The sequence below is a fragment of the Barbus barbus genome (assembly GCF_936440315.1).
Source record: "Barbus barbus genome assembly, chromosome: 8".
In the NCBI taxonomy this organism is placed as follows: domain Eukaryota; kingdom Metazoa; phylum Chordata; class Actinopteri; order Cypriniformes; family Cyprinidae; genus Barbus; species Barbus barbus.
The window spans coordinates 16,117,272-16,143,111 of record NC_136736.1 but is presented as its reverse complement, the minus strand read 5'-3'; the positions used below and the strand labels follow the sequence as shown (position 1 = coordinate 16,143,111).

Sequence of the window (25,840 nt, the reverse complement as noted above, 5' to 3'; positions counted from 1 at the left end):
AGTCCGGACCATCAGTTAGGCAGTTCTTTGCATCATAGAACATAACCAAGAACATCATAGGTCCAGTAGAGAGACGGCACTGCGAGTGCAGGAGGTTCCACCTAACCTCAGTCATGTGGGCAGAAGGAAAATTTAGGGGAATTAGGGAGGGAAGGTAAGGGCAGATGTACCCTAGGAGGAGGTGAGTAGATTGTCTCAATCCTTACTCTGGTCGGGACGAGAACGTTGGGAACGCCTCGTCTGGATCACCTCCCTCAGACCTTGCCGACCTCCCTTTGGCTTGCGCCATTTCCTGGAGCCACCCGCAGGTGGAGGAGGGGCACGAGCCACAACACTAGCCTTCTGTGCCCATCTCCGATCCTCAGACCAGGACGGGCCAGGACCCCACTGTTGTTCGGGCTGGGACCTGGACATTTGTGGGATGCAGGTTTTAAAGGCAGCTGAACGCACCTTTGCCTCCCTGAACTTCTCTACCAGTAACGAAAAGCTCGGAAGGCGAAACTGGTGCATCGAGGAGAAAGCCCTTCTCTTCCTTCCCGATGTCAGCCAGGTTTACCCACAGCTGTCTCGCCGTCACCACCATGGCCCCCGTAGACATGCCCATAGCAGCGACGGCTTGCCTGGTGGCGTGGAGAGCTAAATCCGTGATACGCCGCAGTTCCGCAACCTCGTCAGGGGGAAAGCCCCTGACCTTTACCCAGGTCTTTCAGCAGATCAGCCTGATAGGCCTGAAGCACCGCCATCGTGTGCAATGAGGCCACAGCCTGACCTGCTGCTGCGTATGCCCTGTCATTCAGACGAGATATATTCTGAAGGGGCCTGGATGGCAGGGAGGGAGCCTTAAGGGAAAATGTTTAACCCGCAGAGAGATCTCTTCTATAGGAGGCATCCTCTCGTAGCGGTTTTCATGCATCCCCCTCAATATTGGCATAACTAGTATGCTGGAATCTATGAATGCGCGAGGAAAATGGCTTATTCTTATAAAGGTCGAGAAGGAATGGAAGGCTCACTTGAGCTGGGGGGCTATGATCAGAAAGGTAACGCTCATCGAGACAACCCCTGCGGCGCCACCTTCCTAGCCTGCTTCCACGGCAGGTCCCAACCTCGCTGTGGCGCGTTCCATAACCTCCAACAGCTCATCATACGCAGGGCAGGAGGATTTAGAGGGTTCAGAATAAGCATCCTCTTCCTCATCCAACATCTCCTGCTCTTCTTGGCCGGAGCCAAGCAGAGCACTGGCTGCCGGATCAGGTGATGTCAGAGAAATCACATTGTCATCCAGCAGCTCGCTCTCATCCCTGACCGATGAGCGAGAAAGGTAAAGCCCCTTATCCAACTTATCAGCCAGGTCCACCTGTGAACCACATGAACTCAGTTTCCTCCGCGCCTCAGTAGCGGCAGGTCCCGAACCACGGGAAGCAGATGGCTGCCCCTTCTTGCACGCAAACTGCCCCCTCAAGACAGCGTGCTCAGACACAGCGTGATCCTCGCCCAAACACGACTGTATGATTGTGGGGAAGTCATGGTCTAATGGTTAGAGAGTCGGACTCGTAATCCAAAGGGTCGAGTTCGAGTCTCGGGTCGGCAGGAATTGTAGGTGGGGGAGTGAATGTACAGCGCTCTCTCCACCCTCGATACCACGACTGAGGTGCCCTTGAGCAAGGTACCGAACCCCCAACTGCTCTCTGGGCGCCGCAGCATAAATGGCTGCCCACTGCTCCGGGTGTGTGTTCACGGTGTGTGTGTGTTCACTGCTGTGTGTGTGCACTTTGGATGGGTTAAATGCAGAGCACAAATTCTGAGTATGGGTCACCATACTTGGCCGTATGTCATTTTTATTTTTATTTATTTTATTTATATGGCACACCCCTTCTATGTAGACTTATTCCTACTAAAGCAACTGCATTAAAGTTTTTCAGTCATGAGTAGTGAGTGATTTTTGTCTTCGTTTTGTTGTTTTATTAATATCATTTACCCATTCAAAAGTTGTTTTTAAACCTGAATGAGTTTCTTCTGCCGAACATACAGTAAATGCTATTTTGAAGAACGTGGAAAATAGTATTCCATAGTATTTTTCCTACTATCAAATTCAATGTGGAGAGCAATTTTGTGGTTAGCCTACCCATGTTCTTCAAAATATCATCTTGTGTGTTCAGTACAAGAAAGAAATTAATACAGGTTTAGGACAGCATGTGAGTGAGTAAATAATGACATAAATTACATTTTAGGGTGAACTATCCCTTAAATGACAGTCAACAGCATGTTTATTCTGTCCCTTTAAGAGCTGCATGCATCTAATATACAGGCATGTATCCGTATTTCTCTCAACTGTTTACTTTCATTTTAGACATAACCAACTGAGTCTATATGTAAACCTTGTGTGTTATGACAGTAGGCTATTAGCGCAAAAGATAACTTAGTTCAGTAATCAGGCGCTGTTTGACAGGCTTTTTGTGCGTGTGCTTAACATGTACGCACTCAGAAAAAACACACGTCAGAACAGCGCGTGAATGAAATGTTTAACTGGCAAGACTTTAAAGCAGATGCAGATAATGTACTTTTCTGACTGCGAATAAGTGCAGTCTCCCGTGAGTGTAACTCTCCTGCTGAGTTAACACTGTACAGTATATTGAATGTGCGCTGTAGCACGATACTGTGATATTTCTTCAAAATCAGATTGTGGAAACATTTTTATCGTCCGCGATCAACAATCGCCATATCACACACCCCTATGTTCCAGATATTTATTTGTCAGGTATTTAATTAAAAAAAGGCCATTATTTTAGTGCCTGTGGTATTGACCTTGGATATGACTCAAGAAAGCTCAGACACTCTTTACTAGGTCTTTTAAAAGTTGCTCAGTCATCTAAAAAATTAGTTGAATATTCTGTGTGCCTGTGTTTACCTTGTATAAACAACTCTTGGCATACAGCGTCAGCAGTCTGTGCTGCCCAAGTCCACCAGTACATGACAGTGGGATGCAGTTTGTGGGCAAAGAGCCTTCATCCTGCTGTCTCTGTCCATGTGATCTGCGCCTAGTCAAAATGTCATCTAGTGGCAGAAATAATCTAATAGATGGTGCAGCTTCTGCTATTTTCTCTTATGAACTGTAGATTGTATTTTTTATTATTTTCATGTTGCACAGGAGCTAAATCCAAAGTCTAATGGAAAGACATGGTAAAGCAGGGGCGATTGTTGTGGCAAGCGCAGACTGTGATATTCATCACAAAACAAATGCTCACCAATTCACTAAGTTGCCACATATAGACTACCATCCCCAACAATATGGATTTTAATACTGTTATTTAACAAGGTTGTTACACTGTAAAATAAAAAATCTGTAGTTTTTACAATTTTGTAAAAACACAGAAAAACTGTAAACACATTTATTGAGAAAACTGTAAATTGTACAGTATAAAACTAATTTACAAACAAGAAATTTTAAATGTAAGCCAGTAAATTCAACGACAACACTGCTAATAAAATCTGTTTTGTACCTTTATCATATACTGATAAACACCACAAGGCAGGTGGCAAAAGAGAAAGCCGCATGAAGAATCAAAGTGCATCACAAGTAGCTCTTCCACAAGCTGAAGTATATACTAATATACAGAATGTGCACGGAGTCATTCACACAAACACAAAACACAATCATGGTAACACGCAAAACTTAAATAATGCAATAAACCTTCAATAAACAACAGATGATGTAACATAAAACCCTAATGTACATAACTGATAACAAAAACTATTAAGAACCATGATTATTTACACAAAATACTTTCAAATGTGGAGTGTCACACAGAGAATTCTGGGAATATCAGTTCACAGTTTTTGACTGTAAATTATACATTACCTGTCAAAAGTTTTTGAACAGTAACATATTTAATGTTTTTTTTTTTATATAATTATCTTCTGCTCACCAAGACTGCATTTATTTGATCCAAAGGACTGCAAAAACAGTAATATTGTGAAATATTTGTACTATTTAAAATAAACTGCTTTCTATTTGAATATATTTTAAAATGTAATTTATTCCTGTGATTTCAAAGCTGAATTTTTAGCATCATTTCTCCAGTCTTCAGTGTCACATGATCCTTCAGAAATCATTTTAATATGATGATTTGCTGTTCAAGAAACATTTATTATGATGATGATTATGTATATAGAAATTAATTCTTATATTTAACAAGGTAGTTTTAAATTGATCAAAAGTGATGATAAAGACTTTTGTAATGTTACAGACTATTTCTATTTCAAATAAATGCTGTTCTTCTGAACTTTCTATTCATCAAAGAAACCTGAAAAAATGATACTCCGTTGTTTTCAACAATAATAGTTATGTTTGACAATAAATGTTTCTTGAGCAGCAAATCAGAGTATTAGGATGATTTCTGAAGTATCATGTGACACTGAAGACTGGAGTAATGATGCTGAAAATCAGCTTTGATTACGGGAACAGATTAGGTTTTAAAATATATTCAGATAGAAAACAGTTATTTGAAATAATAAAAATATTTCAAAATTTGACTATTTTTGCTGTATTTTGGCTCAAATAAATGCAGGCTTGGTGCGCTTCTTTAGAAAACATTAAAAATCTTACTTTTCAAAAACGTTTGACTGGCAGTGTCCCTTTTTACTTCTGAAAACTGTACAATTAACAGCCTTTTACTGTAAAATTACATGAAATGTCTGGTTAACAAATCAGTTTCTACAAACATATTAACTATTTTCAATAACTAATATAAGAATTTGAATTTAATAATAATAAATGTTAAAGACTGGCGTAACGGTTTCTGAAAATTAAGCTGTCCATTTAAAAGAATAAATTACATTTTTTACTATGTATTCACAAAGAACAGTTATTTTAAATTACAATAATATTTAAAACATATTACTGTTTTGTATTAAATTTTTGATCAATAAATGCAACCTTGGTGACAGAAGAGACTTCTTTCAAATGTCTTACTGACCCCACACTTTTTCACCACTACACATAAAGCTACATATCAGTCCTCTAAAGCATCTTTTAAACTCAACTCTCTTTGTTTTCTCCCTCCCCCATCCATCCCCTCCTCCTGCATGCTGTTTAAATGGCCTTTAATGGCCATGTGTAGTGGTCGTTTTGACACTTCCTGAGCTGATAGGGCTCTATAAAGCAAAGATGTGCCGCATGACACTCTGATTGTATGGGCAGTACCATCTGTGAACCTCCTCAACGACCCTGATAGCATCAGCGCACTGATCACAGTCTGACTCTCACATACACGCAACATCTCTCCTTTAGTCCCTTCTGCTGGATTTCTCACCTCAGCTTAACTTCATTTAATGCTAGTGTAGATCTCTGTTGTTAATGTGTTTTGACATCTGGTGAGAAAGAACATTTCAATGGTTGTTTCACTGTTTCAATAATTATTTGTAAACCAATTATTTCGTCACCATTTTCAATTTGCAGTTGCTTAATTGCAACAATTGTTTAAAGCAATTAAATATGACCTATTGTCACTAAACTTGCAATCTGACAGGAATCGCAGCAGCAGTTTTAAAGTAAATCTGGCAGTCTTCCAAGTATTTGATATAATTGAATAATTAATATTTTCTTTTAATTTATTTCTTATTTCCAACTTTTTTTTTTCACGAGAAAATGGAAAAACTTATGTCACAAATGTAACAGTGGGCCTTAACACATCAATTTGTAATGTTATTTATACAACAAAGCACATTAGATAATTCATAGATGAACTTTTCAAATGATATTATACAAGTTACAAGTATAAGACTTGAATTAGGGTTTCTTTAAGTCACTTCAATCATTGTCTCAGGTGCTGATTTGTTGTTATATCAATTAAAACAAACCAGTTTCAGCTATTTTCTTTTTGTTACACAATGTTACAATTTTTAGATCAAATTTAAATAACATTTAAATCCCATTTTAAACTATTGTGGGTTTTTTTTTTACCTTTTGCCTTCATTTATTTATTTATTTATTTATTTTCTACTTTTCAAGCTTTTAATTTGGAACTGAAAATCCGTCTTAAAATTATTACATTCAAAATAATAATTGTCTTTTGAAAAATGAACTCTGATCCAGAAGTGCTCATAGATGAAGAAACACACATCAGTCTTTTGGTTTCATAGGGTTAAAACCATTGAACATAACTATCATCGATATGATTTGCTAATCAGGTGACTTTTGTCAAATCTGAACATTAACTTTCAATCACAAAAACTGTCTTGGTAATAAAAACTACTATGCTATGTTGCTCCCCCTGCTGGACAAGATGAGGAACTGAATTTCCTTATGTGCTTCTCACAAACAGATATGCATAAGCAAGGTGATGATTTATTTTTATTTTTTTTCAGGATGCAGAAGAGGCTGTGAAAATTGCAGGAGAAATTGGTAAGAGTCATTAAAATGTGGGCATTTTATAGTAGTTTTCATCTATCAAGAATAAGGTGATGTGATAAAGCAAACTCAAAATTTGTGTCCATCTCTTGAAGGCTACCCTGTTATGATAAAGGCGTCCGCTGGTGGAGGCGGGAAAGGGATGAGGATTGCCTGGAATGAGGAGGAAACCAGGTGAGACGTGAGAAAAGCAGATTTAGGGATGTTTTTTAGCTGTTTTCAGAACCTGAGAGCCGTGTAAGTTTTCTTTGGAGAGAGTCAGTGTAAGGTTCTTATTTGAGCAGTTCTAAGCTTTATTAGACTAATTAGTTAATTAAATGAATTTGTTTTGGGTCAGTGGTATGAGGAATCAGGAATGGAAACAAACTAAGAGACCAGAGCTTTGTCATTTTTCATTTTGTAATCCACATTTACATGTAAAAAACTAAGAGACAGACTCTACATATTTCCATTTACAATCAAGCCCTTAGACTCTCTCTGTGTGTCTCTCTCTGCCTCCCTCCTTATCTTCTTCTGTTCTTGAGAATATTAATAAAAACTTCAGTGGAACATGTTGCTGTTAATTGTGTCTTTTATTGCCGTAAGCTGATTCCAGGCTTTTGTTTAAGATTTAATTTGGATTTATATTTAGAGGCAAAACAGTCAGTCATGCAATTCAGTAGAGACAGAGAGAGAGCGAGAGAGAGTGAGAGTCCTCAGGCAAATAGATGCTTATCTGCTAAAGAGGAAGCCTCTTGCCACAGATGTCAAGTTCTCTTACAACAGCCACTTAAACCGATATCCACGCAGTTTAGCCAGTTGTAGTAAGATCTGGTAGATCACAGTCAGTCATTCGTCTCTCATTTCTCTATAACCAGACATAAATGGTAGTTACTTCTAAAGTTAATAATAATAATAAAAACCTTATTATAACTAAACATAAACAGAAGTTAATAACACACAATTAGTTGATGAATAATCAAATATCACTATAAGAACATGCAATTGTGTGCATTTTTTCTGAACTTAAAATGTTGGTTATTATTAAGCGATGAAGTCTTATGAAGTTTTGATATTTTGTTTCAGGGAAGGCTTTCGCTTTTCCTCTCAGGAAGCAGCATCAAGTTTTGGAGATGACCGTCTACTGATTGAGAAGTTCATAGATAACCCCAGACATATTGAGATTCAGGTGTTTGTTGGATAATCGCCACCTTCCTTGGGTTTATTTGAACTTTTATGAATGCTTTTATAATATTAGAATAGTAGTGTAGTCGTCATGTATTTAAAGACTCAAAAATGTTAAATAAATTCAAATTATATTTTATTTCCTTCAAAATATCATGCCTAGATTCCAACTAGATGGCACTCTTTCAGCCAGGATAATGAGAGATCCTCCTTAGAAGCTTTTTCATTAGTTGTGAAAGAATAAAAAAATAATAATAATAATTAGGAACAGAACGATTTTTAAAATGTTTCTTTTATGCTCCCCAGGGCTGCATTTATTTAGTCAAAAACATAGTAAAACTGCAATGATGTGAAATATAGTTACAATTTAAAAAATGTGACTGACCCCAAACTTTTGAGTGGTAGTGTATCTGCTGGACACTCGTAGTTATAAGCCAGGCTGGGACTATTTATGAATATTAATTGGATGAAACCAGTTCGGCCACCCATAGATTTAACTGATTACTGAAAAGCAGTTAAGTGGGTACTAGCTGTATTAAGACCAGTTCATTCATAATGATTGTTGCCCAAAATGTTGAATAGAATAGAACAGAGGACAATATAGTAATTTTACATTTCTCATCTTTATAACGGTTTACAGTTTGTTCATTTTCACTTTTGCATATATGTGTTTGGTAGACACTTTTATCCAAAATGACTTGCATTGCATACACATTTTTATCAGTTCTTGCTTTCCCTGGGAATCAAACCCATGACCTTGGCGTTGCTAGCGCCATGCTCTAATGTTTGAGCTTCAGGAAAGTCCACAAAATTATTGTGTTTATCTTTGAGTAAAGAGCTTTGCCTTGAGTTGCACATTCTAATCAACTAATTGTAAATAAAGCTTCTAGATTCAGTAACGTTTCGGGAGCACAAACGGTAAAGAATGGCACAAGCAACGCAAAGGTCATTTGTTTGATTCCTAGAGAATAAATAAATGGGAAAATGAATGCAAAATGGATTATGTTCTCTACAGTGACATAGGATTTTCTGAGTGGCCACATTTTGGATATTTTTGCTAATGGTTTCTGTTGTTGTTTGCAGGTGTTGGCAGACAAACACGGCAATGCTCTGTGGTTGAATGAGAGAGAGTGCTCCATCCAGAGAAGAAACCAGAAAGTGGTGGAGGAGGCCCCCAGGTTTGAGTAGTTTTTTTTTATTTTTATTTTTTATCTGAAGTCAACCTGACAATTACAAGACAGTTATTGTGAAAGAACAGGGAAAAATATGGTAAACACACATGACTACACCGTGTTGCATAAAAATTAATTTAAAGGGATGGTTCACCCAAAAATGAAAATTCTGTCAATAATTACTCAACCTCATGTTGTCGTTCCAAACCTGTAAGACCTTCGTTCATCTTGGGAACACAAATTTAGATATTTTTGATGAATTCTGAGAGCTCTCTGGCCTTCCCATAGACAGCAAGGATCCTAATACTATCAAGGTCCAGAAAGGTAGTAAGGACATTGTTAAAGTAATCCATGTGACATCAGGGGTTTAACTGTAATTTTACGAAGCTACGAGAATACTTTTTGTACGCTAAAAAACAAAAATAACTTTATTCAACAAGTCGTCTCCTTCGCGTCACCCTGGTGCCATTTCGGAGAGTATCACACGTAAACAGCATATGCCACACACATGTTGTTTACGTTCAGATCAAAGTGGAAGCAATGAGTAATAAGTAATAATGACAGAATTTTCATTTTTGGGTGAACTATCCCTTTAATGTAATTCAATTATTTAATTTGGTTGATTTAATGAAATCAGTTAAGATAAGTAACAAGTACAACAACAAAAATGCAGTTAAACTTGACCTACACTGGTTTCTAGCAGGTAAACAGACGTTTTTCTCATGCTTCAGACAGATAACAGCCAAAGTGAAAGTGGGTATAGCAGTGAAAGCAGTATAGCACAGGCCAGCTCAGAAAACAGTTACCTGCTACAGCATGAATAATTTTCAGCAAAAATTGTTAACAAAAAGTAGGCAGTGAATTCCGTTGAGAGCTGTGTGCAGACTGTACACTACCAACCTTATGCAACTACCTACATTGCTATATGTTTGTGTTTGTATGTCTGGTTAGCACCTTTCTGGACCCAGACACCCGGAGAGCGATGGGAGAGCAGGCCGTGTCTCTGGCGAAAGCAGTGAAATACTCCTCAGCTGGCACTGTGGAGTTTCTTGTCGACTCAAAGAAGAACTTCTTCTTCTTGGAGATGAACACACGTCTACAGGTTTGTATGTTTGGAACACGCCATTATTGCTCTGTTGAAATATATGTTTTTGAAATGAGGAAAATCACAAGCAATTTATTTATTACATTGTGGTTATGGAATAATTAAGTGCTTGTGGAACAGAATAGTGGGACCTTTAGTTTATCATATTTAACACATTTGTATTGTAGCCTTAAATTGTCTGTACAATTTGTCTGAGCCACACATTAACAAGAAGACGTGAATTCTAAACAGTACTGTCTGCTCTGACCAAAAAAAAAAAAAGTGTACTCTATTGACTTAAGAGAACTTTAATTCATGCCATCATACAATTGTATTTCAGGTAGAATTGAATTAATTATGAAGGCCAATTATATATTAAGTTCAAGCACGTTAACCACTCTGTCATTGAAAATCATAAAAAATCTTATAATAAAAAATAAATATATATTTAATAAACGGTTACACATTTAAATGAAAATCCATCGGCCTTTCTGTCTATTCATTCCTCTTATTTTGGCAGCTATAAGATCCAGAAACTCTTTTTCTGTTATTAATTTTTAAATTAATTAATTATTTAATGCTGTTATTAAATATCCCCGTTGTAATTATGACAAAACTGCTTGATCAGTCTTTTATCTATCAACAGAAACTGGGAGCACATATCAGGGTTATAATAGTAAACTGAATATTACTAAAAAACTAAAATTCAAAACAAAGTTCTGTTATTTGAAATAAAATGAACGTTCATTTAAAAAGTATAAAAACATTTGTTTGGCTAGTTTTCTAGGCAACTTTTTTCATTACTTTCAAATTAAAAAGAAAACAGAAAATATAAACTTATTCCAAATATTAATACTCTATCTCAATGATACTAAAATAACACTTGTAGAGATGTATAAAAATTTTTGTGATTTTAGAAGTTAAAAACTGCATCAAAATGATAGAAAAAATACATAAATATAATTTTAGTTTACATCTTGTTTTTTGTGATTTTTTTTTTTTTTTTATAATATTGATTGGTGTGATTTGAAGATTATAATAATAAAAAATACATGCAGACCTAACCTAATTAATACGACTGGAATTGTCACCATTAGCAGATGTATTACGTGACGCATAAAGAACACAGCCCAGGATGAATGTTTGGAGAGATGATTTAAACTCACGTCGCTGCATACGCACCACAGCTGAATGTGTCAGAGCACATACTCTAGTATCTAGGACGTATAGTATGTTGATCTTCATCATCATTTCACTTGCCACCTCATTAGAACCCAGAGCCACAGAGGACATCAAAGTGTTTATAAAGCTCATTAGTGTGGACCTCCCAAAGGAAAACACGCAGAATGAGGAGGGGCAGCATGGGCAGGAAAAGGGTTTAATATTTCCGCTCAGGGTTAATGACTAGTTGTTAGCGGCAATGTCTGGTTAACGAGACTCTTTTGAACCCTTTTAATTCTGGTGATAGATTCCAATTTTTGCGTATTTTGGTAAAGTGAGATTGATGCAGCATGTACAATTACAATTAGTTGTAGGATTTTAATGAGTGTGTCTTCTCTCTCAGGTGGAGCATCCCATCACTGAGTGTATCACAGGACTGGATCTGGTGCAGCAGATGATCCGCATCGCAAAGGGCTACCAACTCCAGCACAAACAGTCTGACATACCCATAAATGGCTGGGCCGTCGAGAGCAGGGTCTATGCTGAGGTAAACCATCAAATCAATACAGTGACTAAAGATCTGAGTATTTCTGAGATCAGTCATGGGCCAATATTCAAAATGACCAAAAAATCAACAGATAATCAGGAAATCTACTGCTGGTCAGAGATTTTAAATATCTTGTCAGTTGAGTTCATATTGTGCAAAATATAGTTTTAGCAACTGTACATTGCTCATTTGTGATTTATTCAATTTATTTAAATAATGTATAATGTCATTATATGTGAATCTTTTAAATATCCCCTCCCATTCAAATGTTAAAATAATAATAATGCTTTTAATTTGCAAAAATAACTTAAATTGATTAAAAGAGACAAAAAGACAATTTATAATGGTACAAAATATTATATTTTAAATAAATGCTGTTTTTTTTAACTCTCTATCATCAAATATATAAAAATAAAATGTTTCTAATAACAAAATGTATTAGTTTCCTCAAAAAAAATAAAAAAATGTAGCAGGACAACTATTTTGAATATTGATGATAAAAAATGTTTCTTGAGTAGCAAATCAATATATTAGAATGATTTCTGAAGGATCATGTGGTACTGACTGAAGTAATGGCTGCTGAAATTTCAGCTTTGCATCACAGGAATAAATTACATGTTAAAATAGATTTACATTTATTCAACAATTATTTGAAATTTAATAGTATTTCACAATATTACGGTTACATTTTTCTGTACTTTTGATCAACTAAACGCTGCTTTGGTGAGTATAAAACAGGGCTTAAAGTTGTCGGATCTCCGGCGTGCAGCGTTTTATTAAAATCTTACCGATCCCAAACACTGGAACAGTAGTCTATTAGGGATGTTCATTTTAACCGGTTAACCGACTGTATAAAATTTTGACCGATTATTGCAATCAGTTAAATGGTGTTAAAAGTCATTTATAAAAAAAAAAATTTCAGTAGGCCTAATTTATCTAAATATTTTAAAAGGTTTTCTGCATGGCTAAAACGCATATAAAAAATTGTGTTTTTAGAGTTATAAGTCGCATTTTATTATTTAATTCAGAAATAGGCCTAATGCCGACGCGAAAAGTTTACAAACATTATAATAAACACTGTAAACATAGCTAGGCTATTTTAGTTCCCCTCACTCCACAACAAATCCTTTAAATTTAACAGTATTTAGAAAAGAAGAAGAATTAAAAAATAAGAAGTTATAACCTATAAACGACAAGCCAAAACGAATTCATTTAGGCTTAAACGAAACTGAAACTCTCATTCGACAAAATCAAATATTTCCATATTTACGATGTATTTGAATGCCAAAATATTAATTATGTAGCTACTTCACTGGCGCTCTAATAACTGTTTTGCATAACATCATGGCGGTATGGTGATAACGCTTAACGGCTCAGATTTGATGACATATTTAAACTGAGCCGTATGTTTTTTCCATATGTTTGACTGGCTGTATTTTATTATGATAATGAACAGGCTGCATTATTGTCAAGGTAGCGAAGCTTAACTGTGCGCGCACATGTGGCGCCAGCGCAATCACTTGAATTTTTCCTTCTAACAGTGGAAGCATCTACTCCTTTTAGTCATAAAGATAATCGGAATTGTAAAAGGTTTGCTTTTATTTGTGTACATTCACAACACAAACAAATCTTTATGCTTTTGTAAAATAGGCCTTAAGAAAAATAGGATGCTGCTGTCTGCTGTTTCCTTTTGTGCAGCACAAAAATGAACCGAAACTCTGCGTAGGCTACTTGTTGCAGTTTTTTCTTTCGTTCTCTTAATTTATTATTTAAGTAAAGATATATTTCTCGTATAGGCCTATTTATTAGTTTTATATATATAGCCTAGGCTTAAATATTCTCCGCTCGCAGAAGCGATATGTGATATGATATGACCATCCTCATGTTCTGTTGTTTGCTGCTTTTTGCGCATGTAAAATGAACCCCCGGAAAACAAATGTCATAGTAGCCTATTTTTAACGGGTCATAGACAGATTATCATTTCTAATTGAATTCAATTCTAACTTAAAATAATCTTGTCGGTTAATGGTTAATAATGGGTTAAAGAGCGTTGGCTGTTAGTTAGGAGAAATAACCGAAATGAGCATCCCTATAGTGTATACAAAGTCCTGGGCAAAAAATTATATGCACATTTTGTGCTTCTCAAAAACATTTGTTAGAATTTGAAACCTCTCCAAGCTGTGTAGAACAACCTTAAAAACCACCTTTAAACTGTGTGTAAATGTACCTTTTAAATTAATCTTCATACTGTAACTGTATTATGTTTTGTAACTGCATTAAATCAGCCATCCTGTTCTCTAGCTATCACCCCATATTGGTCCCATATCTGGGATTTCAGAGCATTTGTTTGGTACATAGGATAATCTGATGAAACCTGTTAATAACATACCCAGGTGACATTTCAGCCCAGAATAAATAAGGAAAACTACATTGTTTTACATAAGTGATACTAAATTAACTAAATGGCTTTGTGTATCATTATGTTCATGACCATTAAGCTTCAGCCTTTTTTTTTTCAGTTTTTGGGGTGAAATCTCATGATCTAGAAATGTTATTGACATATTTGCCAGCATATTTGTTTATAATCTTCAGTAGGTCCTGTCCTATTAAATGATTTGTCTTCATGATGATGGATTATCCTGACAGAAAATGACATTGAATGCTTTAACGTTCAGCTTTAAGATGATTTTCCTTTACATTTTGGTTTAAAAACAGATTAGGTGGGATGCATAGCATTTTCACTCCTTCAACAGATCTGCTTAATCCTGGACTCACCTTAATCCATGTCTAACAACCTGTCTTTTGTGTGCTCAGGATTATTATATTCAGACATTTTTATAAGCCTGAGTAACACCTATTCCGATAATGAGAATATTGAATTTATCTATATTCAGTGAACTCACTCCAGCCCAGCGTGGATTTTGTGTCTCATCTCATCATGTTGAAACGTGCCGGCATGATTGTCTGTATTGTCTGTATTGCAGAAGTGTTTATCCCCGACAAAAAGGAGAGAAACCAAGTAGGCTGTGTTAACCCATCTTAACTGAGCCACAGTTTGAACCGAGTTAAGATGGGAACTTTAAAGACAGACACTTGACCTCTTGTTTCCTGTTTTATTTGAGAAGTAATATTTCCTCTCTTTATCTCTCTATTTTTCAGGATCCATACAAATCATTTGGTCTCCCCTCCATCGGCCGGCTGTCACAGTACCAGGAGCCACATAACTTGCCCAATGTTAGTACCGATCTGTTTGGCCAATTTATTTATTTTTTCTGTTTTCGTGTGGAGAATGGGAACAGCCTGAATCACAAGCAAACTACAGTAATGACACTTATTCCAAACATTACATTTTTCTCTGCATGAGGAAAATAAGTGTATTTGCTTCACATGAAGTGAAGTGAACTGTAATTGGTATAATTTGAGGTATGTTTGTTTCCTTTTGCTGACTAAAGTTTTAATCCTTTGTAAATACCCATGTTAACTTTTAAATCAAAAGATAAAATAGATACAAATTCAATGATAATGACAGATATTTAAGGATATATGTTGCAAGACTGGGGCTAATTGTAACATTATATTCTAGTTATTTTACCATAAACCCATAAATGTGTTTGTGTGTGAGATTCACACATCAGTCAATAAAGGAAGAACAGGAAGACATGTCCTCTTCAATGAAAGATGGCTGGTTTCCTGGAGCTGCTCAGGACAGGATAAGCAAAATGTTTTTATTTCAGAAACACACACGCACAGACATACACGGATGAGGTTTAAATGTCTAAAGAAAGCAAACATCACTGAGGATATTTACAAATTATTCTTTCATTTATAGGCAGGGCCAAAAAGATAACATTGTGTGATGTGTTCAGTGGTTATTTATAGTTTTGTGTTCTGGTGATTTTTGCTTTAAAGATTTTTTGTTTTGACAAATCAAATGTCATGCAGGGCACACAAATATTTTTTAGATTTTTAAATAATTTTAGATATACTGCTAAAGTTCTTCATGCAGGCCAGTTCAAGAATGAAGCTTTTGGGAATTAGATTTTTGAATGATAATTGGTATTTTGCTTTTCTCTTGAAGGTTCGAGTAGACAGTGGAATTCAAGAAGGAAGTGACATCAGTATCTACTATGATCCCATGATATCTAAGGTAATAGAATAGTAATGTAAGACCATCTTAACAGTCTGATTTCATTTAAACTGTCAGACTAGTCCATTGATTTATTATTGTTGACATTGACTAGCTGGTTACATATGGTAAAACACGTGAAGAAGCTCTGAAGAAAATGGAAGAAGCACTTGATAATTATGTCATCAGAGGTACATTGCATAAATAACTTTTAAATGTCAAAATAATTCAAATGCACAACATTTCTTTAATTTCCAGTTTTCTCATTTGCACAGGTGTGACCCATAACATTCCTCTACTGAGAGAGATCATTGTTCACCCTCGGTTTGTGTCTGGAGATATCAGCACTAAGTTTCTCCCAGAGGTGTATCCTGATGGGTTCAAAGGTCACATGTTAACAGCAGGAGAGCGACGGGAGCTGCTGGCTACGGCTGCGGCTCTTTATGTAGCAGCACAGCTCCGATCTCAGAAGTTCCTGGGAGATCTGAGGTGAGAGACAGATGGGGCATCTGGATTACACACACCGACACCTATCGTCACTCTTGTCATTTAGTTAAGCAGTAGTTCACGTTACCATTTCTAAGTTCGCTATGACCATTAGAGGAGTAGTTCACCCAGAAATGAAACTCGCCCTCGGGCCATCCAAGATGTAATGAGTTTGTTTGTTCTTGGGAACAGATTTGGAGAAATTTTGCATTACTTCACTTGCTCACCAATGGACCCTCTGTTGTGAATGGGTGCCGTCAGAATGACAGTTCAGACAGCTGATAAAAACATCACCGGTAATCCACACGATTCCAGTCCATCATTTAATGTGTGAAGTAAAAAGCTGTGTCTTTGTAAGAAACAAATCCATCATAAAGACATTGTAACTATTCAAACTGCTACTTCTGGGCAAAATGAGTCCATAATCCATAATAACGCTTCCTCCTCAATGACAACACACTGACAACAATCTTAATTTCATTGATCAGGTGTTGTTTTTATGAAACATATTTGGTTTTCAATTACATTGAAAACCAAATAACATTACATTACATTGTAATGTTTCAAAATGTTCTTGTTTTATCAATTCTGCTGCTGAAAATGGGTAACTGTGTAGCTAGTTCACATAAATGATGTTTTGGCGAAATTGCGAGTATAACTAATGGTAGTCTTACCTTCTAAACAATCAGCAATATTTTGCACCATATGGCATCATTTTTCAGCAAAAGTGTTTATCACATTAGTTACATTGTAGCTGAATAGTCAAGCAATTATTGCAAATGAAAAACAAATGATTTGCATGTTTTTTTTTGGGGGGGGGGGGGGGGGGGGTTAGAAATTTTGAAGGAAACAATATATAACAAAAATATAAATAGATTTGTCTGTCAAAAATGGTGAAAAAAGACCACTTTTGTGTTGGAAAATGTGAGAAAGGTGTTGGAAGTTCCAGCAGACAAAATCTTATTGTTATCTTATTACATTTTGTAATAATGAATAATCTAATAGGATCTTTTCTCCATCCAGCTCTTTCAGATCTCACGGTGTGTTTGTAAAAGAAAGCTCTTGCTTCAAGGGCGCCATGTTCCAAATTTCTCCTTATATTTCTGTGTAAATCCAGGCAATAACACAGTATACCAGGTTAAATACAAGGTTCAGACAATAACCTCCTAATGTACAAACAAACAGGAAATGCGCTTGGCAGTAATCTGCTTACAATTGAAGCCCAGCAGGCAAGCATACAACACTGCGAATAAACATTTAGTGCATTCAACTATCAAACTGCTTTCAAAGTATAACCACAAAACAGAAGTTGTATTTAATGTAACAGTCTTTTAATTGTAAATTAATTGGTTGTCGATGTACCCCTCGAACTCGGCCAATGAAAGAGTCATAATTATTCTTGATCTGAAAAAGGCGACCAATTTACACTTGAAAAAAGATGCAGAGAGGCCATCTGTCTAAACATCTCTCCAGCTTCCCCCTCCACTGTCTCTTTCTTTTCTCTTTTTTTTTTTGTGTGTTCCAAAAGTTATTGGTGGGGGGTTGGCTTTCTCTTTGTAGTGAATGCAGCCCACCACAGTGGAAAAACACTGCATTCCTCCTAATACATTTACTTTAGGTCTCCTAGCTGTCAGTCAAACAGCCGGTAACCAGGTGGCTTGTGTGTGTGCGGGTTGGGGTTTAATTCATCTGTGGAGAAAATAAACTTTATAGCTAAAAATGCTTACAGAGAGATTTGTGATTGACTTAAATGGAGAGAAAGACAGTGTATTTGAAGCGCCCATTATGACTAATGATAAACATTCTGTGTCTGTGTGTGTTCCAGGGTGTCCATTGTTCCTGCAGAGAGCAGACAGTGGGAGTTGTGTGTGGAACTTGATAAAGGTGTTCACATGCTGGGTGTGTCTCGGTCTGGAAACAACTATACAGTGAGTGACGAGAAATGTAATATTTTGAACAATTTCACATCTCGGTAGGAGCTGGTGCAAGACTTCATACATTAGCTTATGTGAGTTCTGCCATGTAGTGTGTCCCAATCCTGTTCCTTCTCTCTCTCTTTAATAATTTCATGTCGTTCCTGTCAAAGCCTAAAAATAATAAAATTATTGTCATGTCCCATTTACATCATTATCCTAAACTAGGGATCAGGCTTTGTTAGCCTAGCCAGGTTCCACACATTAAGGACACCATCTGGACCTAATCTTTCCCTTACGACCATTCAAATTCAGACGTGTAAAAAGTGTATTTAAAGGTGACATATCATGAAAATCTGACTATAATCAGGTCCCCAGTGCATTTTACCAACCAAGGAAACGTTAAAAAGATTAACCCAGTAGCTTTGTTTTAGTAAACCTTTTTCTGTAAGCTTCTGAAAAAACAAGCACTTCTGATTTCGCTCCCTTGGTGACGTGGCAAAGGGATCTCATTATAATATCACCGCCCCTTAATCTGTAAATTTCCACCCGCTGCCCGTCATTTTGATTTCTCAAGCTACAACGGTGTACCAGTTCTACTGCCATGGTGAAAGTTTGAGCAAAACATGCTAACTGTTCTGCCTTTGGCTGCACAGACGTGCACAGAACACTATTTAGACCCAGGCTCAGAGACAACAGAGCAGTGGATTTATTGATTTATTTACTGTATGCTGCTGCCACACAGATCTAAAATAATCATGCGATTTATTTCCCAGCTGTTTACCTTCACAGACATAACTGACTGTTTTCGTAACTCGTGTGTTTTTAACGTAAACTTTTGTGTGAATGAGAACTTAGTTTACTTACATGACAGCAGCTTTCTGTCCATGTGCTTCGGATGTATATCAGAAGTTTAAACTCATATGGTTTAAAACGCATGATTTCAGCGCGATAAACATGATAATCAGAACCAAAACAGATGTTTTTAGCGGGTACGAGCTGAATTGGGCTGCTCTATTCTGGAAAGGGGGCGGGAGCAGGAGCTCATTTGGATTTAAAGAAACAGGCACGAAAATCAGAGTGTTTCTTAGGGGTGACCCCGAATAGTTGAAGATTCGATGCTTCGATAGGAGGAGCCTGATTCGACTCCCAATCTTACAGTCGAATATTCGCGGGGTGTTATGATCATGCCATTTTGGAAATATGGGGGTGCTCAAATCAAATCAAATATTTACCACCCCTATAGATTTAAGTTTCACTTTCCATAATCCGTGACCGACAGAGGAGCATTTTGGCGGCAGGGAATTAAATCTTTAACAAGACTCAAATTGATACAGGCAGAGTGAAAGACTGGATTTTTTCGACAAGGTAGGTGACAACTTACCAATTTCAAAACATTTCAGCTGGTTTATATATCGTGTATATATTATTTATCTCGTATAAGATGCATTTGGTTGAGTTGCCCTGCAGTAAAGCGCTTCATTGAGATACGGTGATTATCTCTTCAGCGCGCGCAGGACAAACAACAATGAATGAAGAATATGAATAACTATGACTGGGACTGTCATATACATAACATTAATATAATGAGAACAGTATTAGAATAAAACGCTGTGAAGTTTTAGAGTTTAGCTGCCGTGTTTCTGCACGTTGTTGCGTGAAGAACACGTCCACAAAAGGAGTTCATTCAGAGCCGTGCAGACACGTTCATGACAAGTGCATTCAGGGCATTTCGTGCAGATAGCCTATAAGTCGTAATATTAACGTTATGTTGTATAAATAACGAAGCGTATTCTATAGGCTATGAGATAAATGATGAATTAAATCCCATTGATTAAAAACCTGCTATCAAATGCTTCATTCTACTGGTCATCTTCAGCGCACGCAGCTCAAAACAGAACTGCAGAACATTAATAACTACTGTCATATACATAACGTTATAATGAGAGCACTATTGTAAAAAAGGTTGTGAATTCTTAGGGTTTTGCTGATGTTTAATGTTAAATATCTTTTACTCAAAACATAAAACATTATTTTTGTATCTGCGAGGCGTCCGTTACACATTTTCCCTGTGTGTTTACGTCAGTAATTATGACTGTGTCTGACTTGACTCTTGGTAATGTATTTTGCCCCCCGCCCCCAAACATATGATTCGACTATCAGTCGAATATCGGCAAGATTCGCAAATTCCGATTCGACTATGAAAATCCTTAGTCGGGGACACCCCTAGTGTTTCTGCTTCCACTCAAAATAGCCATTTTCAAAGTGATATAATATATGATCTGTGGGGTATTTTGAGCTGAAATTTCACAGACACATTCTGGGGACACCAGAGACTTATATTACATATTGTAAAAAGGGGCATAATATGTCTCCTTTAAGGTCTTGTTTTGTTTTTGTTTTTTGGGTTTTTTTTATTAGTGTTTGTATATTATTTTATTTTACTTTTTATTTCTATCCATTCTCCAAACCACTTGTCCTGTGTAGGGTCATGGGAGATTCAGGAGCCTGTCCCAGTGTCTCAGACAATAGACCGGCCAATATTGAATGACCAGTATTTTATATTTTATCTAATTTAATTACATTTAATTTGGAAGTGCTCTTGCAAGCATCATTTTATTTACTTTTAATTTTTTTTATTTGTCAAGACATTTCTCTGTGGCTCAGGTGATTGACTTACAAACTTTTGTGATTCCAATAAGCAAAGATGTCAGATTTCACACAATTTCAACAAATATTGTCCTCATTAAGTCATAACTCAACCTGCTTATCCAGTTGATTTCTGTGAGAAGGTATGTTCTCTGCTTCTGTTATAGTACTCCCAGTGAGTGTTTTTGCTCCCTCTCTAACGCCCATGTTCTTTGTGGTGGTATTTTTGTTGAAATCAATCCCTCGACTCTAGAGTCTAAATCACTTTAGGATCTGTGTGTCTTCCTCTTCTGTTACTGAAAGACCCTCACAGAGCGGCCGCTCTCACACTTTCCCTTAGACGTCACTCACTAACTGTGTGTTTAGACACCTGTGGCCCTTCAGTCAGGGATAAAAGGAGACTCGGGGGTTCAGGGGCCTCACCTGATCTCTGTGGACCCCTCTCTCTCTTTTTCTTACAGCTGAGGGCTGGATGTGTGTTTCTCTCCCAGAACTGCACATCAAACTGGACCCCCTGCTCCAGAGAGGGCCCTGGAGGTTCCAGTGTCCCAGCATGCTTTGGGAATGTAACTGATTATTCAGAACTGTTGTTTAGACAAGTGTTTGAGGGCTGAGGGTAATCAGTTTGACCAGAGACACTGGTTTAAAGAAAAGACTAATGTGAAACCCCCCACCTCCCCTAACAGGCATCAGGTGGATTTGGGTGCAGAAACTACTGACTGACCTTACATGAGTTCAGAAACTTACATTTGATTTCTTTGTCTCACTGTTTCTTTCACACAGATCAGCTCAGGCTTTTTCCTCTCTCTCACACACACTCTATTATAACATGGACTTTTGTTGTCCTCTGTCTAACTCCTTCTCTGTGTGTGTGTGTGTGTGTGTTTGTGTGTGTGCATGTGTTTGTTGGTTTAGGTGGAGATAGATGGAGAGAAGGTTGAAGTGTCTGGAGAATGGAACTTGGCCTCAGCATTGCTGCCCATCACCATCAACGGCAAACACAGGACTCTCCAGGTTTACAAACATGCATATGCATGTATAGGGAATAGTTGACTCTGGTCCTTTGTTGAAAAGTTATGATGAATTATTGATAAGTAATGCACCTGAGGTGGTAATATTTACACCACAGATGCAAATCCATTTTTGCAACTGTCCAATCAGTCCAGCTGTCCAGATGCTACATAAGGGCCAGGGTGATTCTGGCCCACCCAGATTGCTGATCGGTCCACTCAATCAATCAAAGCTGCATAAATATACTAGTGGTGTGGAAATAAAAATGCAAATTAACCACATCTGTTTTGTGTATATAGTTTGGAAAGTGTATTTTTATAAATGCATATATACAAAATAATACTTTTTGCTGATCTGCTCTCAAGATTTGCGACTACTGTTTAATAAATGCAGTGTGCAGAATTATTATTGGGTTATTACAAAGATTGCTGTTAAATATCAAGATTTTATTACTTTACTGCCAAGTTAGTGGAGGTAAACACTTGCTTGTATGTAGTACTGGTAGTGAATCGATTCATCCCAAATGCTGCTCCTTCTGTCATATTTAGCTTTAGAAAGTTTGATTCAAGTGAATTTTCTTGTTCTAAACGGACTTCTGTCATATGCAGTAAAGTCTGATTTATTCTACCCAATTAGTTTGTCCCCATGTAGCCTTGGCCCTTGGAAAGCCTGATTCATTCTGGTGAATGGGTTTGTTCGAATGGTTCTTGTAAATGTCCAAAAAGATTGAGTATTTCGAGTCCCAATTTAGGATTTCATGTCATTTTTATTGTAATTATTGTCTTCAACTATGAAGTTTTTATATTTGTATTTAATGTTTTTAATTTAGTATAAATGTATCTGTTTGACTTTGATGTTGTAACCCTAATTGGGATTGTTAATTTATTATATACCATTATATTGCTGGATAGACAAAAACAAACATCTATCAACTATCAACAAACAATAATCAACGAGATTATTTGGCCTCGCCACTGATCCAGAGTCAATAATTCAACCTATTATGCATCTCTTTATTTGATTCTGATTGGTCAACTGTATTAAGTTATTTATTTATTGTCTCTGAATGCAGTGCCTGTTGCGGACAGCGGCTGGAGAAATCACCCTGCAGTATCTGGGCACTTCAGTAAGTCTATAAGCACCTCATAGTAGCATGAACTGTATGTCGGTGGTTCTTAACTCATTTTGTTTCAAAACCCAGATTATAGAGATGAAGCGGTGACCTTGCACAGTAGCAAAATGTGTCATTAATCTTTCTAGTCTCAGATGTTTCTGTTTGTTATCTGTCTGTAGTTCATCCTTAAGTTTTGTTTGTGTGAATTATTCAGTAGCTGCTCTTTTAACCATACAATAATGACTGATGTCACACCGAGGACAATAACCATAATGAAAAATATAGTTTTAATTGTTCTGATTCAGTGGGAATAGTGATGTCCACACCACAACTATAATAATTCAGAACATTTTTTAAAAACGTATTTCATAATATTACATTTAATTTATAATAATAATAATATTATTAATAGTGTTAATAATAGTGTAAATGTTTGGCCCTGGTTATAGTTATTATTTTTGTTAAGACTTAAGACTATATGTTTGTGTTCATGAGCACTCTGTGGTGTTTTTCTGTGCACCTCATGCTGGGTGATATATGCTATAATGTCGCTCACAGGGCCGGGTATCCTGTCTTTACCCTCGAGTCGATCTGCCAAACACACAGACTCTCACACTCAGTGTGGTCAAAGCAACGCACAGGTGTCTCAACCAAACTACAAATCAACTCAAGCCGTCTCGTCTTTATTTACTCAAAGCCACCTAAACAATCAGCATCAACGTTTCACCAGCTTAAACAAACAAACAGGGTTAAAAACACAGTAACTCTGTAAAAGAAGAGGAAATGCCGGCTTCCAGGCTGCACACGCGTGTGCTTCATGGGGGGTCTCTGCTTCAAAGATTCTCTGAGGCTTTTTTTTTAAGTTTCCCTGGGGTCACGGCTATTATGGGATGCCTTCCGTTCATTCTGTGTTAACAGGTCAGTGGGGCTGTGGTCATCAGCGCTTGTCTGTTTCTCCATCAGGTCCATTAGAAACCAGAGTTTAATAGTTTTCAGAGTTTCCTCCTGTCAGAAAAGTATTATAGATATTTCTTCTCAGGAATGCCGCTCAGAAATGCTGTGAGACCATTAGTAGAGCACCTCATGCCGCAAACTGCCTTTCCTAACCTGTTTCATGCTGAATAAAAAGTCGTTGGTGAGTCCCAGAAACAGTACCACGTTAATAATAAATAATAAAAACTTAATCTTGATCTTATAGCCTGCATCCCAAATTAACATATTGTACATCCTAAATGGCGTGCGAGATTAGTATCCCAAAATCACGGTGCATTGAAAATTGTACAATTGTGCCAGGATAGTATATTGTTTCTGGTAGAATTTTTTTTTTTTGCATATTTGCATGTTTTATGGGCAAATGTCACCCACAACCCCTTGCTCTAGAATGGAGCATGATTTTTTTCGCTTTACATTTCTTTAGTGTGTGTAGAAAGCCTCCACATGACAGCTGTTCAGACCCTATGCATTCTGGTAGTCGGTTTATTAAAATGTTCAGGTGCAGTTTCGTTCCATGTTTTCTGCCGCACTTCTCATAGGTGTGATTGGCTTGTAGGACACTTCGTGAACCTTGCAGATAAACACCTGAAACTGCGATTCGTCTGTCCTTAATAATTCCTATCCAGCTATAATTTATGTCAGTAGCAGAGGTGGCAGTTTCTTTGAAATACTTCACTGTTTTGCAGATTGTATTTGGAATAGTATTTAGGAATATAGCTTAGTCCCAAAACAGCAATAGAGAATGGACTGATGATTTTCTAAAGAAATGCTGCTTTTTAGAATCAAAATTTGATTCGCAAGTGTACAAGGACTTCAGTGCTTTAGCAGTTAAAAAAGACACCGTCTTGCGGTCTCCACATCATTATGCAGTGCAACTATGTTCAATTGTGCTGAATAATAAGAATGTGTCTCGAGTACCAATTCAGTACAGAATGATTTCTTAAGGATTATGTAACAGTGTTTTGTTGACTGAAGTAATGCATGCTGTAAATGGGGCTTTGCCATCACAGATTACAGATCTGCCATATCCAAAGATTCGGCTGTTTAAAATTCATGTTTCAGAATATTTTTAAAATCTTTTTTACTCAAATTGTTATACTGGTAATATGTCATATGCTTGGGATGGGAACAGTAAAATAAAGTAACCATAAAACTGTTTTCAACATTGATAATAGAAAATGTTTCTTGAGCAGCAAATCAGCCTGTTAGAATGATTTCTGAAGGATCATGTGACACTGAAGACTGGAGTAATGATGCTGACAATGCAGCCTTGCGTGGCAGGAAAAAAAATTCTTTATTTGAATTTTATTATAATATAAATTAATTAATTTATATTATATGTGACCCTGGACCACAAAACCAGTCATAAGTGTCAATTGTTTTTTTTAAATTTAGATTTATACATCATCTGAAAGCTGAATAAATAATTTTCCATTGATGTATGGTTTGTTAGGGTCAGACAATATTTGGCCGAGATGCAGCTATTTAAAAATCTGGAATCTGAGGGTGCAAAAAAATCTAAATACTGAGAAAATCGCCTTTAAAGTTGTCCAACTGAAGTTCTTAGTAATGCATATTAAGTTTTGATATATTTACTGTAAATATCTTCATGCAACATGATCTTTACTTAATATCCTAATGATTTTGACCCATACGATGTATTGTTGGCTATTGCTAAAAATATACCCATGCTACTTATGACTGTTTTTTTTGGTCCAGGGTCACACATATTACGTTAGAAAACAGTTATTTATAATAATTAATAAATAATTATATTTGACATTATTCCTGTCTTTACTGTATTTTCGATCAAATAAATGCAGCCTTGGTGAGCATGGAGAATCAAAATATAAAAAAATCTAACAGACCCCAAATTATGTTGTTAATTGGTAATATAATTTGTAAAGATAAAGGAAAAATAGTCATAGTCAGTTATTCCAGGGTTTGTCTTCATACATTTTAAATTCAAGTGCCCAGTTATGTTGTGGTACTTCTCCTAAGCACATGCTGGCAG

At 36.7% G+C, this 25,840-nt stretch overlaps 1 protein-coding gene across 2 annotated transcripts in view; it reads left to right on the top strand.

Moving 5' to 3' along the window:
• Positions 1-25,840, top strand: part of LOC306873825 (propionyl-CoA carboxylase alpha chain, mitochondrial-like) — a 57,702-nt gene that overhangs the window by 23,688 nt on the left and 8,174 nt on the right. For both annotated transcript variants that reach the window (XM_079423319.1, XM_079423320.1), the window contains exons 8-20: positions 6,364-6,400; positions 6,502-6,580; positions 7,472-7,574; positions 8,654-8,748; positions 9,694-9,844; positions 11,391-11,534; positions 14,694-14,768; positions 15,613-15,681; positions 15,776-15,851; positions 15,936-16,149; positions 17,972-18,074; positions 21,624-21,722; positions 22,792-22,845. In XM_079423319.1, the coding sequence (XP_079279445.1) occupies positions 6,364-6,400; positions 6,502-6,580; positions 7,472-7,574; positions 8,654-8,748; positions 9,694-9,844; positions 11,391-11,534; positions 14,694-14,768; positions 15,613-15,681; positions 15,776-15,851; positions 15,936-16,149; positions 17,972-18,074; positions 21,624-21,722; positions 22,792-22,845 (1,299 nt within the window). The remainder of the gene's footprint in view (positions 1-6,363; positions 6,401-6,501; positions 6,581-7,471; positions 7,575-8,653; positions 8,749-9,693; positions 9,845-11,390; positions 11,535-14,693; positions 14,769-15,612; positions 15,682-15,775; positions 15,852-15,935; positions 16,150-17,971; positions 18,075-21,623; positions 21,723-22,791; positions 22,846-25,840) is intronic.